The sequence below is a fragment of the Pyxicephalus adspersus genome, chromosome 10 (genome assembly GCF_032062135.1).
Source record: "Pyxicephalus adspersus chromosome 10, UCB_Pads_2.0, whole genome shotgun sequence".
Taxonomy (NCBI): Eukaryota; Metazoa; Chordata; class Amphibia; order Anura; family Pyxicephalidae; genus Pyxicephalus; species Pyxicephalus adspersus.
This window is the reverse complement of record NC_092867.1, coordinates 22,651,708-22,667,012: the sequence shown is the minus strand read 5'-3', so window position 1 is coordinate 22,667,012 and position 15,305 is coordinate 22,651,708. Positions and strand designations below refer to the sequence as shown.

At 36.6% G+C, this 15,305-nt stretch overlaps 1 protein-coding gene across 1 annotated transcript in view; it reads left to right on the top strand.

The window, feature by feature from the left end:
• Positions 1–4,038, top strand: part of MYOF (myoferlin) — a gene marked incomplete in the record, with an annotated part of 89,995 nt that extends 85,957 nt beyond the window's left edge. Inside the window, 4 exon segments of the mRNA XM_072424870.1 lie at positions 549–724; positions 2,583–2,692; positions 2,980–3,127; positions 3,517–4,038. Of these exon segments, the coding sequence (XP_072280971.1) occupies positions 549–724; positions 2,583–2,692; positions 2,980–3,127; positions 3,517–3,555 (473 nt within the window).
• Between the last annotated feature and the right edge of the window lie 11,267 nt (positions 4,039–15,305).

Sequence of the window (15,305 nt, the reverse complement as noted above, 5' to 3'; positions counted from 1 at the left end):
ATCAGGCTGACACTTTTACTAGTGTACTAACTGAAATCACAGAAGGCTTTTACCAAAATTATTCTTGAAACAGTAACCTGTTAGTGTGTCAATGTTTGACTCAATCTTCACAAAGAGTTGCCGATATAGATTTTCATTAATCCTATCAAAGAAATATAGAAATGGACAGTGCTGTATATCTTGTATATTTTGGCTTACTATTTATTGACACACCACAAGAATTCTATGACCAATCCTGCAAGCTTTTGGTAAGGCAAAATGCCTATTTAAAACAGTTTGTCACCCATGTTACTTGATCCCACCACAGCACTGAGTGCAAGCTTGCATACCAAAAACACCTAAAGCATATGTCAAATCAAAACAAAAAGTTACAATACATGCACATTTCCCCATGTTTTACCCCTACCAGCACAGCAAATAATATTGCAGATTGTTCTTGTTCAGATTGCAGAAAGTTATATACAATAAAACATACCTACAATTTAGAAGTCACAGTTTATTAGACAATACAAGTCTTTTTTTTTACAGTTTGCCTATTTCTTCTTTAGGTTTTGTTGAACTTGATTTACATCGCACAACACTTCCATCCAAAACCCCAGAAAAATGTGATTTAGATATGATGGATCTGGCCAAACCTTCCAAAGTAGCCTCTTTGTTTGAACAGAAGTCTATGAAAGGCTGGTGGCCCTGCTATTCTGAGAAGGATGGAAAGCGTATTTTAGCAGTAAGTATACTCATGAGGAAAATGGAGAATGTTTATATAGTTTTCCCAAAGGAATTCATAAGGACCTGTGTGGATAACCTTTTGTTTGCTTCAAGCATATTTAGCATTTCTTTACATGTCTATGGGAATGCAATAATTGTTCAAAGCAGATTAGAGAAAGATCAAAATGTGGTCACCAGCAGGTCAAATGCAACTGTCATCAGACTGGTGGTGGCTTTCAAACAGGTCCTATAGGTTTTACTTTTAACATTTGGAGCATATTTTCTTGTCTAAATGTAAAAATACAATGCATTGTTTGGTCTGAATACCATTTCATGCATACTTTAATGGGCCTATACATCAAGTGAGAGTGGTAATAGAATAGGCGTAAAGGAGTTTTGTGTTTAACAGAATGTGTCCTATGATGCAGATCGTATCATAGGGCAGCAGTCTTACCCCATGGTCTTTAATATTTAGACCTTGACCGCAGTAATATAGTATTATGTATCGGATGGATATCATTACAATGGCATACCTGTGAAGCTTTAAGGTTCAATTAATTCTTGACAAATATGGCATTGACTAGCAATGACAGATCCACGATCCAGTCACTCCTGCATCCCCCACAGACAGGTGCCATCTTTGCCACCAACTCCTCAGCGTTTTCCATGACTTTCTTTGACCAATGGTAACATTGTCTCTACACTGCATGGCACATGCACTGAGCAGTGTAAACAGAGACCCAAAAGCATCTTGGTCAATTTATCATGACCTCTTGTGTGTGGACAACTTAAATGCCTTACTTTAATGTAAGCAATCCTAATACTTGTTTACATTTTATTACTAGAGTTATTTTTTCATTAAAAGGTATGTTTTAAATAAAACTCAATAATTAAACATAAAAGGACTTCAGTACAAGCCCTGTATACTGTACTAAGGCTTAAAGTCCAGGACACTTTATGACCTGGATGGATGCCTAAAGAAATAAAGTTCCCTACATATACAGCTTTTACTGTCAGGACATAAAGGACAAATCTTACATACCCCTAAAGATATCATATAATGCTTTGATGATGATTTATGGTTTCTGACTAGTTCAACAAAAGCCTTAATGGGGCTTCTGTATGGTGTTGTTTGAGGTGGTGTACAAAAACTGCAATTAATATAGTTAGCTAATTTGTTTAGATTGGAAAGATTCAGAGAAATATAACGGGTTTTCCTTAAATCCCTAAAATGCCTTCCCTCTGTACTCAGTACAGTACCAGGAACTGAGTGACATATATGTATGTGTAAGCTTACAAGTTGTCATTAGGTTTCTTTATACCCATGTATATATAGTGTTTTCCACCCCCCACTGCTGAAAGTAGAGATAGAAAGAATGAATGGAAGTTAAGTGTATGGTGCTGATAATGCTATATTTGTGTAAGCAAGGGTTTGCTTTAAAGAATTATAAAATGTTTTGCTTTATATTAGAGATATCACAATATATATTGTAATATAAAATAATATTGTGTTTTATTCTCTATGGCATGTGTTGACATCTTGATTCTGGGATGTAGTAGTAAAATAATATACCTAAACTAAACTGTATATCTAAACATTTCTGTTTATCCATTTCTTGAGCTCTATTCTGCACATAAGGTCATCGTACGGTTTACAAGATTTCAACATTCTTAATTGAGGCCAGCAGTTTAAGGCACTTGAAGTGTCATTAGTATTGTTGTCATTTTATCTGCCCTACTTGCTTTCACACATATAGACTGAACGGTGAGAGAGACTTTCTTTTCTGCTTTAGTCCCAGAATGCATTATTATTTCCCTAAACAAGCAGAACATGGTGTTTAGTGAGATGTCATGAACCTGTTTTCATTTGCCAAAAGGGAAAACTCGAGCTGACTCTAGAAGTTCTGAATGAGAAAGAAGCAGAAGAAAGGCCAGCTGGCAAGGGCCGAGATGAACCCAACATGAACCCGAAGTTAGACCCACCAAAGTAAGCCATTTTTCTTCTTAATCACTGGTATCAGGGAGTGCCCGTATCAACCTGCAATCTTGTGCCAGCTCACACATGGCATCCGCCGGACACTGCCCACCCTGGTGCTCTCACCTTCCTGTCTTCTCAAACCTCAATCTTTTTTATATGTCTTTTCTGCTCGATTCTAACAGATAGTTCTTTTCTTCTCACACAGAGTTAATTATTAATTGAATTGCATTATCTTCCTTGGTTTAAAGTACTTTTCCTCTGTTAGCGTGATTAATATTGTTTCTTTCAAAATGCAGCCGACCAGAAACCTCCTTCCTTTGGTTCACAAATCCCTGCAAGACAATGAAATTTATTGTGTGGCGCAGATTTAAATGGATCTTCATTGGCATCATCATACTGCTGCTTTTTCTGCTCTTCCTTGGAATTTTCTTGTATTCATTGCCGGTAAGTTTTATTTTTTTTCCACTCTGTGTCTTTCAGATGATCAATTTGGTCTCTGCCAGATTGCTGTTTAATTCCTCATGCATTTAGTCTGTTACATTTGTTGGTTGTCATAGATCTTATCAGGTGTTTCCACATATTCACCCAACTTGAATATGGGATACATTTTCACTGGTTTTATTTTGTTATGAATAATGGTCAATCTAAGGTTAAAAAGTGAAGAAATTTTGGCAATTATATTTTTTTTTACCTGTAGACCTATAAATTTTTTTATAATAATTTTAGAATAAAAGTGAAATTAAAGTTTCTAAACTTCTTCTGCTGATAGGGCAAAATTCTAACATAATGTTTATACACCTTGATGAACAATTTATATATTTGTTTTCGTCTAGAATTACATTTCTATGAAGATTGTGAAACCAAATGTATAAAGGACGCACCTTCACCATTATAGTGTTTTGGCTTTTTCTATGTTGGGCTGGATCCTGCAATATGTTTCAAGGAGATCTAACCTTGTTCTCATGTCTGCTGTATGTAATGAATTGGAGAAATCTAAAACCAAGGTTACAGAAGGTTCATGGGGTCATGACTCATGAAGAAACTCTAGTTTGCCATGTATATTTCACAAGTACACCACAGGTGAGGGATTATACTTGTTTACTATATTTCTCCAGAAACATACATTCCTGTTTTTACTGAAAATCTGATCCTGAGAAGTGTAATGGGAGCTGTTTTTTCACTAAAAGAAAATACTATTTTATAAATAATTGTGCAATACACCCAGTGTACATGTCTATGAGAACAAAAAATCAAAAGCACCATATATTATTGTACTTTTTATATAGTAATATTACAATTCTAGTAAAATATTGTAAACACTAAATAAAGGTCACCATGTTTAAGTTTTCTATCCACTCTGTTGTTGTTCTTAATATGTTGCAGTAGCTTTGATTTCTTCTTGGACCTCTGCAAGAGATAAGACATAAAGGGCTTGTTAAAATCAGAGTCTGATGGTGGAGATAAGACTAGTTGTCCTTTCATTCTCTTAAACTGCATATGGAGAAGGAAAGGATAACTACACGGGCCAAAACATCAGGATATCCCAGTGCAGACTAACTAACATAATACACATTTGTAATAATTTATCATACATATAAACTACAGAAAAGACTCCTATTGATTTTCTGAGCCCTTTTTTTTTGCAATATAGTTCTATATAAAAAAAGTCGTCTTCTATGTGGTCTCTGCTCCAGCAGTTTAAGTTGTAATCTACAATACAGTACTAAGGAATTAATTTGTGTTGGGTCACATTGATATTTTAATTGTAATTTTAAAAGGAGCAGGAGCTTCTGACTGAGCTATGGCGGAAGGTCCTGTTCCATGGCATTTTGACATCAGTGTAAAAAAAACTGTACAGGGGTTGGGGTCAGAAAGCAGTCACTGCACTTTTACTTTTCACAGAATTTACCTATTTTTGCAACTCTAAAAACCCAATCAACCAAAAACAAAGTAATGGTAGAAAAGACCAGTGGTTTATCATGTGTGTTCAAGTATGTTTTTAAATTCACTTCAGAATGATTGGATATATATATATAGATGCATGCATACGTATGTGCTTCATTAAGAGACTGAACAAATTTACAGGAGTCAAATCCTACCACTGCACCTATACCTCCAAACTTTTAGTGGTCTAGAGAAGGGACATTTTTTTTTGCTTAAAGTATCCAAGAAAATATCTCACTCCTGCCACAGCCTCAATCTATAAACCACAAAAAATGGATTAGCTGGGCCAACAAGTATTTTTCAGTGTTTCAGCTTTCCCAAACATCAAAAAAATTTATTTAGCCGGATGAAAGGTTTATATCAATGTAAACACTTTGTTTAAACCTATATTTTACTGTATGTAGAGAGATCTCTTTGCATGCATATCCCTGAATAAAGCATATATGCATGCATATATATCTATATATATATTTTCCTATAGATGTACAAAATGAGGCACCGACAGGTATGGCCAAAAGCAACAAGTCCCTGTTGTATCCTAAAAAAAAGCCACTATTATATATGCTCATTTTCTATTTTTTTTTTACCAGCTAAGCTTTGTCAATTACTCCAGGCCGGCAAATACATCACATGAATTGTCCCCTAGCAAGTTTCTAAATGGTTTACTTTCCTAATTAGGCAACACAAAGTTTTTAGGTCCTACATTCTATTTGCCATATTTCAAATCATTTTTTAAAGTAATTCTAAGGACCAGCTGAGATTTAAAGTATTTCAGGCAGATCCAATATATATGACAAAGTAGGTGACAAGTTTATATACATAGTGACACAACCAGAAATATATCTACAGTCATGGAATCCGTACAGTAAGAACCCATAAAAAAAAAGGAATGTGATGTTTGTGTTAGGTTTGTGCATCCATGTTCCAAAAAATGAAGCACAAGGTAATGCATATTTTTATTTTGCATGCATTCTGCTACTGGTGCATTTGTCGAATGGCTATTTGAAATGCAGAGGTGTACAATGACAGCTCATTCTCACTACAGTTTATTTATAATGCATATTATGACAATGCATGGCATCTTTCTATATAGGTGCAAAATAGTGCACTGCAACACACAAGCAAATTGTTCTATGTTACTTTGCTTAAAAGAATTTTAAGCATCGTTTTTGCTCACTCGTACTACTCTATGGCAGTATGTGGCCACACTGCAAGTTAGCAAAATTGCATGCATTTTTTTCATTTTAAAGACGCTCCCAGCACACATCTAGATACCAACATACAGTGATACAAAAAATAGGCTGTGTGGCATTTTTGTGTGTTGAAGAAAATGCATATAAAATGCCTTAGTTACATAACACACCACAACACACAAAAGGGATTTGGGTGGTGCGAGTCTCTACCAACCTAAAGTTAGTGGGAGAAATCTAAAAATAATTTAATAGCTTGGGTGGCAGATAGTTCATTTTGATTCCTAAAGCATTACATAGCATTTTTGGGGTAATAGAGTTAAATATAATGCATTTTCCTAAAATGCAGCTTTAAACAGAATCTGTTGGTACCTTATGATGATCAGTTCACTTCAGTAACATAATGATTTGATATCTTCTTAGTTTACAGCTCCTTGAATCAATGGTAGATTTCCAAGCCCAGCAGTTAGCAGTCCTTTGACCTGCAAATGACAAGTAAATCTCACAGTGCAACATAATCCAGACATATTGTCACTTTACTATTGACAAAATTACACTCTTGGGCGATTCGTCATTGATGTGGCCAAATATTTATAGCATTGATTAAAACATATAATAGAGAACTGAAGGCAAATAAATATTTTAGTTTTATCCAAATGTAGAATTTGCTATTGATTTGGGGGGTTGTGGCCTTGTAGATGCTAAAGAGCTTCTGTTTCTAAGGTATGAATTGTGTAGGAATGGGGAGCATATAAAATAAACGTTAATGTAAAGGCAGCACATAAATGAGCAAATATTTCCTATGGTATATTATTCACACGTTATGGTACAGAACATTTCATTTGAAATAGTTATAACATGGATGCAAATGATGCCTGCCAGAAGGTTTCCGTGTATCTTTGCCAGCTCTGCTAAACATTCCTTGAAAAAGTAGCTCTTTTCAATGTGTTCTCTGAATGGTCATTATTTATTTTTATTAATATTTAATAATATGTATTATTGTATGATATAGGTGCTGAAATATATGTCAAATAAAAGATATCAACATCTAGAAAGGCAATTTCAATTGATATACAAATAATGAAAAACCTTTTTCATGATACTTAGAACTAGAAACTTTAACAACTGGCTCACTTAGTCATTTTTTGTATGGGGTTCCAAATATTTACTAATATTATATATAAATCCCACAAAAATTACAGCCTCCAAGTGATGCACAGCTTGCATCAGGCCATACTAAAATAATTCAACTGTATGCCATCAACCAGGACACATGCCATCACTTACATACTACACACACGCTAGTGGTCTGATCAGAGATGTAATAGTCATCCAACCTGTCTATGAAAAAGGAAATTATTAGGCCTAATTCAGTTTTGCAAATATGAGTAAGGTTGTCTGTCAGGCAATTAATTTCCATGTGGTTGAGGATTAAAGTCTTGTTAATATTCAACTACCTGAACAGTAAAGCAGAGTTGAAAATACCTGAGGCTATGTACTGGTGTCAGATAAATTAGCAGAGATAAATGTGATTCTGCATGAAATATCTGCACCCTACACCTGGACCTTCCATCATACTTCATTGTATAATCACAAAGGATGAGATCTGCCTTCACCTCCACAGTTGGAGGTCAAAAAGGCAAACTCAAAATGAGAAGCTGGAATTTATTAATGCAAAAAGGAACGTGCCAATTGCAGTAGACCATATCGACCAATCCGAAATCATCTTTTATTGTCCTGACTGTTCTACATAGATGACGTCTGATAGGTTGCCTAATACATACACTTTTTGTTTTACACTCCATCAGTGGGGGTTTTATTATTTTTAGGTGTCAAGAATACAGTAGAAGTCAGCATAGTCTACAGTATCAGTAAATTTATATTTACCAAATGTGTGTACATTTCTTTCTGTATATGAGAAGGCAGAAAGCTCAAACAATAAACGCAGGAAGGGAATTTTTACAATTATACAAAAATAAGTGTAAACTATTATACCTTAATTATATTTAAACTGACTGCAATTGTCATTGATGCTTGAGAGTATTAAGACTTCAATATAACACCAAATAAAAAAAAAATGTTTAAACCAAATGGGAAAAGCCTAATTTAGGTGGGAGGTGAAGTTGCAGAACAATTACCGTTTGCTTACACCCATGAACTGCACCCCCAATGAAGAAGCTACATACATACCTTCTCCTCTGCAACCACCCATAGGGAATGAATGAGGCGCTCACCGTAAAATATTCACCCGCTAGTTCATTTTAACATTTTGGATCACTTTAATTAGTGGATCATAATAAAACTTACACTTGTTATGACTGCCAGTAAAAAATAAAAAATTGACTTGTACTTTTTAGAGCAGTAAAGCTGTATAGTTACTCCTGATATAACGACCAGGTTCTGTTCCTCGTTAAGCGAGTTGGTCGTTAAGTGAGGCGCACAGTGCCGGTCTGCAATGCTGTAAATGCGCAGCGCAAACCATAAGGAGAAGTGCTTGCTTTATATATCATTTATGCTGCACTTACAAATATTTTAGTACAATGAACCCCAATGACAGCACAAAGCCATGATGGTGAGGATTACCACTTCACAACACATCTGTACGTAGTAACAATGCAGCCTCTGCCTTACACAGACCAGGCCAGCAGGAAGTTCTAAATATCCTGCAAGTACACTAAGTGCCCACAGCATTAAAAACATTGCAGTTCCTAGACCCCTAAAATGTTGTATCTCTTACTGCACAATTTTAAATAAATATAAGCTCTATTTGTCATAACTGGGCTCCAACAATGGCCCTGATTAATGATAGCTCTCCAAGGCTGGAGAGAATACACTTTTATCAGTGAAGCTGGGTGATCCAGCAAACCTGGAATGGATCTGGGCCAGGATTCAAAAAGTTTGCTAGCAAATTATTTTTTTAAAAATCCATTCCGTGTTTTTTGGATTACCCACCCTCACTTCTGAAAGTGTATTCTCTCCAGCCTTGGAGAGCTTTATTAAATCTGGCCTATAGAGAGAAGTCTTTAGCACCCCAAAAAAAAAAATACCAAAAAAGTGGGACATCAATTCACAACCAAACAGGGGTACTGAAGGATTAGAACAGGAAGTTAGGTATTAAATAAAAAAAAAAATCATAACATGGAAATGAGCACTCAATATAAGTACTTGGTAGAAGGAAGCATGTACCCTGTGTACTTACTGCAAATGGTTCAGGTGGTGGGCATTCCAAAGGAAGCCTGCAACTCAAATCTAGATAGAAGAACAGATTACCACTAATAGCCACAAATAATAGTTGACTAACTTAACTAGACAGAACACAAAAATGTACACCTAAGGGGATTATCCAATCCCAACTACCACTGTAATAGAACATGTTAGGAAACCTATCCTGACCCTAATCTTCCCCCCTGATAAACATTTGTTTAGGATCCATTTTCAATTTTGTGTTGCCTATTTTTTATCCACGCTACAGTACATTGACTCATCAACTTGCTATGTGAAATGCTAACTAAACTACCAAAACTACCAAACTACCTGCACACCTGAAGAGGGATATTCCTCTTGTATTGTAATTAGTTTACTAAAAATGACTGTAAATACGGCAGTTGAGGCAGCACAGGGTCTGCTTTAAATGCAGAAGCACGTTTTAACTAAACAAGCCACCAAACAAGAAAAAAAAAACCTGACTTTTCTAAACATCTCCTGGTAACTTTTGAGTTATCATTCATAATTTAGCCTCAAATTTTTAGATGGCCATAACAAGAAAAAATGGCTATCACAGTCCAGTATTGACGTTTGGTGCTGCCCCCTGTAAACCCTCCACCCTTGGCACAGGCCCACAAGTGCTTTTATGGAAAATATAACCATACCAAAGACATTCAACAGGCAGAGGCCAGCATTCAACCAACCACCCCTGCACAAATATCTATGCCCAGGTTCTGTTAAATGTCATTGTGCAGGTGCAGAGAAGGTCTGTGCCCATGTGAAACAGATGCTTCCCTTCTCTTTTATCTAATGTCACCTTTGTTGTTATCACTCAAAAGGAGGATGTGGAGTTGATGCTATCAGAAGTATTTTCACTCTTCAAACCAGTCAAGCGTCTGGTCTGTCCATCTGACCCTAACTCAGATTTACCAAAGACCGGCAGAACTGCAATTCCTGCAGACAGAAGCACCAAGGACCAAAGAAAATATAAACAGAGAAACAGGAGACATAGAATGAAAGGTCTCAAGTCACTTCCTGACACTTCACTGTAAAAACAACTAGAATTTCACCTATCTTTGTGTTTCAGCTACTGAATAAATTCATAGACCTAAAATACCATGTCAAATTCGGTGAGTGACAACATGACAATTGTGCCGAGCACCAATGTTACCTGGCAGACTACTTGTGTGGTCCTTGCATGACTGCAATGCCTTAAATTAGAACTCAAGCCAAAACTTAAAAAAAAAATTGGACAAAGTTTGGAAGGTTTAGAAATGCTGTCAAGTTTTATTACTGTGTTCCCACTAGAGAAATATCCCTTTGAACCCTGCTGTGTCACCAAGACGTGAGGAGCATCCCTCTACATAGGTCAATGCAATGAAAGCATTTGTTCTATTAGATTCGGGAGGGGTTAAAACATTTTACTGCTACACGTCTATATTCCTGTTGTGTCACCAAAGCAAGTGGTGAGGCAAATCATTCCAATTGGGGTTTGGCGATAGCAGCATAAAGTAGAGAGGAGGGATTTGGAATGGATGTTGACTGTGTGTTATTGGTGAACCTTGGTGAAAACATTTATATTTTGGGCTCCCAAGAGTTTTACATTACATTAGTCATCCAGCCTTTGCAACAATGCATTTCACAGATATAATTAAATGTTAACATGAATACACTCCTAATAAACTGCTGCACATATACTTCAGCTGCCCTTTTTTGTTAGGGGATCATAAAGCTTGCATTTTGTGCCTCGCTGGGTGAAAATGCATGGTAAACATTTTACGAGCAACCATTGTTTCTGCAGAATAGTGCATATAGGTGTGGAAGAAGGTAAGTTATATCCTGTATAAAAGCTGAAACCAGATAAAACAATAAATATTTGTTTTAACTGCCATGCCTTTCAAAATTAGCATAGCCCTTCCATACAGCAGAGCTTAGTGGATGACAGCACTTAGAGTAGGGAATCCCATGGTGCCCTCTCCCAACCCCCATTTTGCTGACTGTACAGTAAAGGAGCAACAGCAGATAGCTGAGGGCATCCCTTTGCTTTCTCAGTTCTCTAATTCTATCAGCTGTCGTAGGTTTGCATGTGGCCCCTCCGTCTGTTCCCTTCTGTCTCCTAGTTGCATGTCCAATTTAGGTAGGTACAAAGAATTTATTTTAAAAAGTACATTTAGTAATTATTTAATGCGTACAGGGCTGCTTTTATGTGCATCTTTAATAAGTCCAGCTAGGACAATACAAATACCTAGTCTTCCCCAGATTTAGAATGCCTCCATAACGAAAGGTCAATCATAAGCACAGATGCAGAGCATCCAATACCCTGGCCAGAGATAAGTGAAAAACAAATGAGGACACGTTCCATGTGTAACTAAGTCAATATTTGGAAGCAAAGAGCTACAGCTGGTATTCTGCGCTCAGATTTACAGTGTGACGACCATGAATAAAACAAAAAAGTTCAAATTCCTTAAAGCAAATGGTCACGACCTTTAAGGAAAGCAGTGAAACCCAATTACTACATCTTTGTTTCATGGAGTGTCTCCTTAGCTGAAAGAAGCTACTGAATGAGTTCCTTAGCTGGCTTTCTGCCTCCCAATCTCCTGCCAGGACAAGAAGGAGTGTGTGTGTGTGTGGGGGGGGGCGGGGGGGGGGGGGTAAATTGAAGCTTGTTTAAAAAGAATTGTACCTCTGATTTGTTATCATAGAAAGACCATGATTGTTATCTTCAGGGGTGTCACACCTCCAGTCTAATGCCCATGGGATCCTGTTGGTTATCTTCCTGCTTTTGGCGGCAGGCAGGGGATTTGGGCCGGTAGCTGAAACAGATAAATGGGATCCAAGGCTCAGGCACTAATATGTCAATGAACTATGATTTACCCTGATGCTCCTTGTGAACTTCTGTTCGCTGGCTGACCTGATGTTATCTATCGCTTTCCCACTTATTGAAGCTTCTGGATGTAATTACCCCCCCATTTAAGAAGCATCCTTTAAAAATAGCTTACATGTTGGGATTTTCCAGAGATAATTATATTAACAACACATTGGAGCAGCACAGAAGCTGGTGACAAGACCTCAGTTGTACAGATATAAAACAGACAATACATAGGAGAAAAAAAACAAAGTATTTTTATGTATGTATTTTATACGCTAAGGGATTATGTATTCCTAACATATGAAATAATAAACATACTAAAACTATGTCATAGGAAAAACATGCAAAAGTAGATCATTGTGTTATAAAAGTGCAAATACTGATCAAACTGATTTTATATTGAAAAAAGTTTCACTAAAATATTACTATATGAACAATATAGGTAGCTATATGGAAAAACCCTCCCCAGTGTTAATACTGCTATCCAAAACATTAAAAGGAATACCAGAGATGCAGAAAGGATGGAGTGAAGCTCACATTTTGGGAGAAATCCCAAATATTCATACAACTTCAGCTGCATTACTTTTATTTGTATATTACATCTTGCTGGCAGCCCGCACCACCATAGCTTACCTCTGGAAATCCTCTAGTCTCACCTTAGACTTTGATAAACATAAATTGAATTGGATATTAGTCAATGATAGTCTCTCTTGTACAGGCGATGTCCATTCTGCAATAACCTGCCTGCCTGCCTGCCTGATCACTCCCTTCAGCAGTCATAACTGCAAAGCTAAGCATGCGCTTGCAGAGGAGTTATGTCATCCTGGCCAATCAAGACAGCTAAAGATCACAATGGGAAGTGAAGAAGTAAAGATGGTGACCCTGCAATGGAATGGGGACAGATGGGTATAACAAGGTTTTGTTTTACCACTTTACCCTGGTCTAGTACTTTTTACTTTTGTGATACATCAAATCCCTCCCCACCCCTATCTGCTTTTGTTCTTTATTTTTTTTTCTCTCTGGCCCATTTTGTTTGACCCCCCCCCCCCATACTCTTCCCTTGAAAACAACAATTTTCTTGTTCATGTATGCCTATTTGATCAATTTCAGACATACCTGTCTTTGAAAAGATCACCTTACAATGGTGCATTTGGGACAGAGAAATGTAGAAAAGATGGGTGGTATTCATCTTTCCTAATATATCTAAGATGAAAAATGTCTTTTTCCTTTTGGAGATACTTTAAATATTCTTCAATGTTGCACTATAAAATATAAATGATTTGGTGAACAAAATAGGTATTTACTGAATACAAAGTGTATCCATCATATTTGTTTTAGAAAAAAAAAGCTAAGAAAAAAGGACTGGGAAGAAACAACAAATTGATTTCTGCGCATTTACCTTGCCTTAGGCAAACAACTGCTTTAGAAAACATCAGTTTCAAGTGGGACTTTTACTTCTACATAGCTACAGGGCTGGGGACATGCAGGTCAAATCTACATCTATGTCAGTGATTTCTACACATGTAAAAGGCTGTGTTATGCTTATGCCATGATCACATAGTCTGCATGAAAACAAAAATGAATAATATACTCTAAAAGTTTTCCCAATGGGCCACATTCAGCAAAAAATAGGTAAAATGTTGACCCTTCCATACTATATCCAAAACTAAAAAGGAATAATTTTGCCCTTTTTTTAAAACTTTATCATTTCTGCATATTTTCACGAAGCTCTAGAATTATGTACAGTTAGTTGTCCTTGTATATTGTTACGAGAGACAGCACTGTCACTATCTTACCCAGAGCCAAAAATGAACCTATGACCAATGGACAAACTTTACATAACATTGGAATGGTGTCCTAAAATTTTCTGACTTGTCAACAAACTCCTCCATCTCCCCATCTTGGGTTCAGGTTATTTGTTGCAGTCATCTGGCAGCATCAGTCTATAGTATATAGTAATTTATATCAGTTTATCAGCATCTACCCAAACTAAATTGAGACATTAGTAAGCAGTTGGGTCATGCATGTGCAATTTGGCCATCTATTGATACACTGCAGAATAGTAAATCAATAGATATACATAAGCTGTTATTTTGGTGGATTGGTAAGGATAAATTTGGGAAATCCACATCATCAGGACAACTTTTTCTCCAAGAACCCTTAGCCAAGAGACCCTGCACTAATCTAAAGCTGTCTATAGACCATGAAAACAGGCAAAGGCCACCATATCAGTTCCTTGCCAGTTTTACTTGTCACTTGTTGGTCGAGGAAAATCAGTGCTCTAGTATAAAGTTAGTATAGTATAAAGTCTGAAAAAACCTCAGCATAAAGTATTATTTGTTATTTTACCAGCTTTCATGGAAGAGGAAGTTTAATATGCAGATAAAAGGGCCTTTAAACGACAATGGACACTTTGCAAAATATTTAGTGAAAAACAAAGAAGAGAAAAGAAGTGTTTTTCTTCAAACAGCAGAAAGGTCACAGAGCTGCAGGCACTTCTCAATGGAGGAAGAGGGAGCCAAAGGCAAGAGAGGCACAGCAGGTGTCAGATAGCAGAAAGGATTTGGCAGGTAAGCTCACAATGGAAGTGCCTATGCTTAGGTGATGTCCATTGTCTTCCCGACATTCTCCTATGGATTATTTAAATGCGTGGTACAGATGAGCACATCTGCACACACCCAGCCAGGCATATAGAAGTGAAAACACTAGAAAACAGCATAATCTATTATTATTAATAGGAGACTGGTGGTTGTTTAATGATCTTACTAGAGTCTGGCCTCTTTCATTTACAGTAAACTCTATTTTTATATAACCTGGCATACAAAGGTTCTTTTTCAAGTTTTTTTTAAAGAGTAAATGAGTTCACACTCTTGTACTGGCAGCCCAGAAGATCCCCAGATGTTGACAAGCCTGGAAAGTCCATAAACGTAGTCTATGTACATTCCCAAACAGTAGAGGAACTGAACACAATCAATACCCAAATATCTTTAAGCATTCTTTTTCCATGGTTATGTGTTTTTACATATACACAAATGTAAAAAGAAAAGCATCCCCTAGCCTCCTATTGTATTCTACAAGGTTTGATTTGCTAGGCCAATGTTTGCTCGATGCATACCATACGTGTAAAAAAAAAATGAAGAAAGAAGCTGGGTTTTTTTGGCAGTTGGGTAGTATATTCAGTGAGTTATATTCAAATTTATATAAAACACAATTCATAATTCAGTAAATGAGTGAAACAAATAAGTGATACAGTGGGGTATAAGACCATAAGACTAGACAAATATTCCTGATAATTATTATTAGGAATAACGAGAGGTAGAAAAGCGGTAACGTCTCGTGTCCCAATGCGCTTCGCCAAACGGCTTCCTCAGGGGATCTGCCAGCCGCATTAGTTGACTGTACACAGAAAAATAAT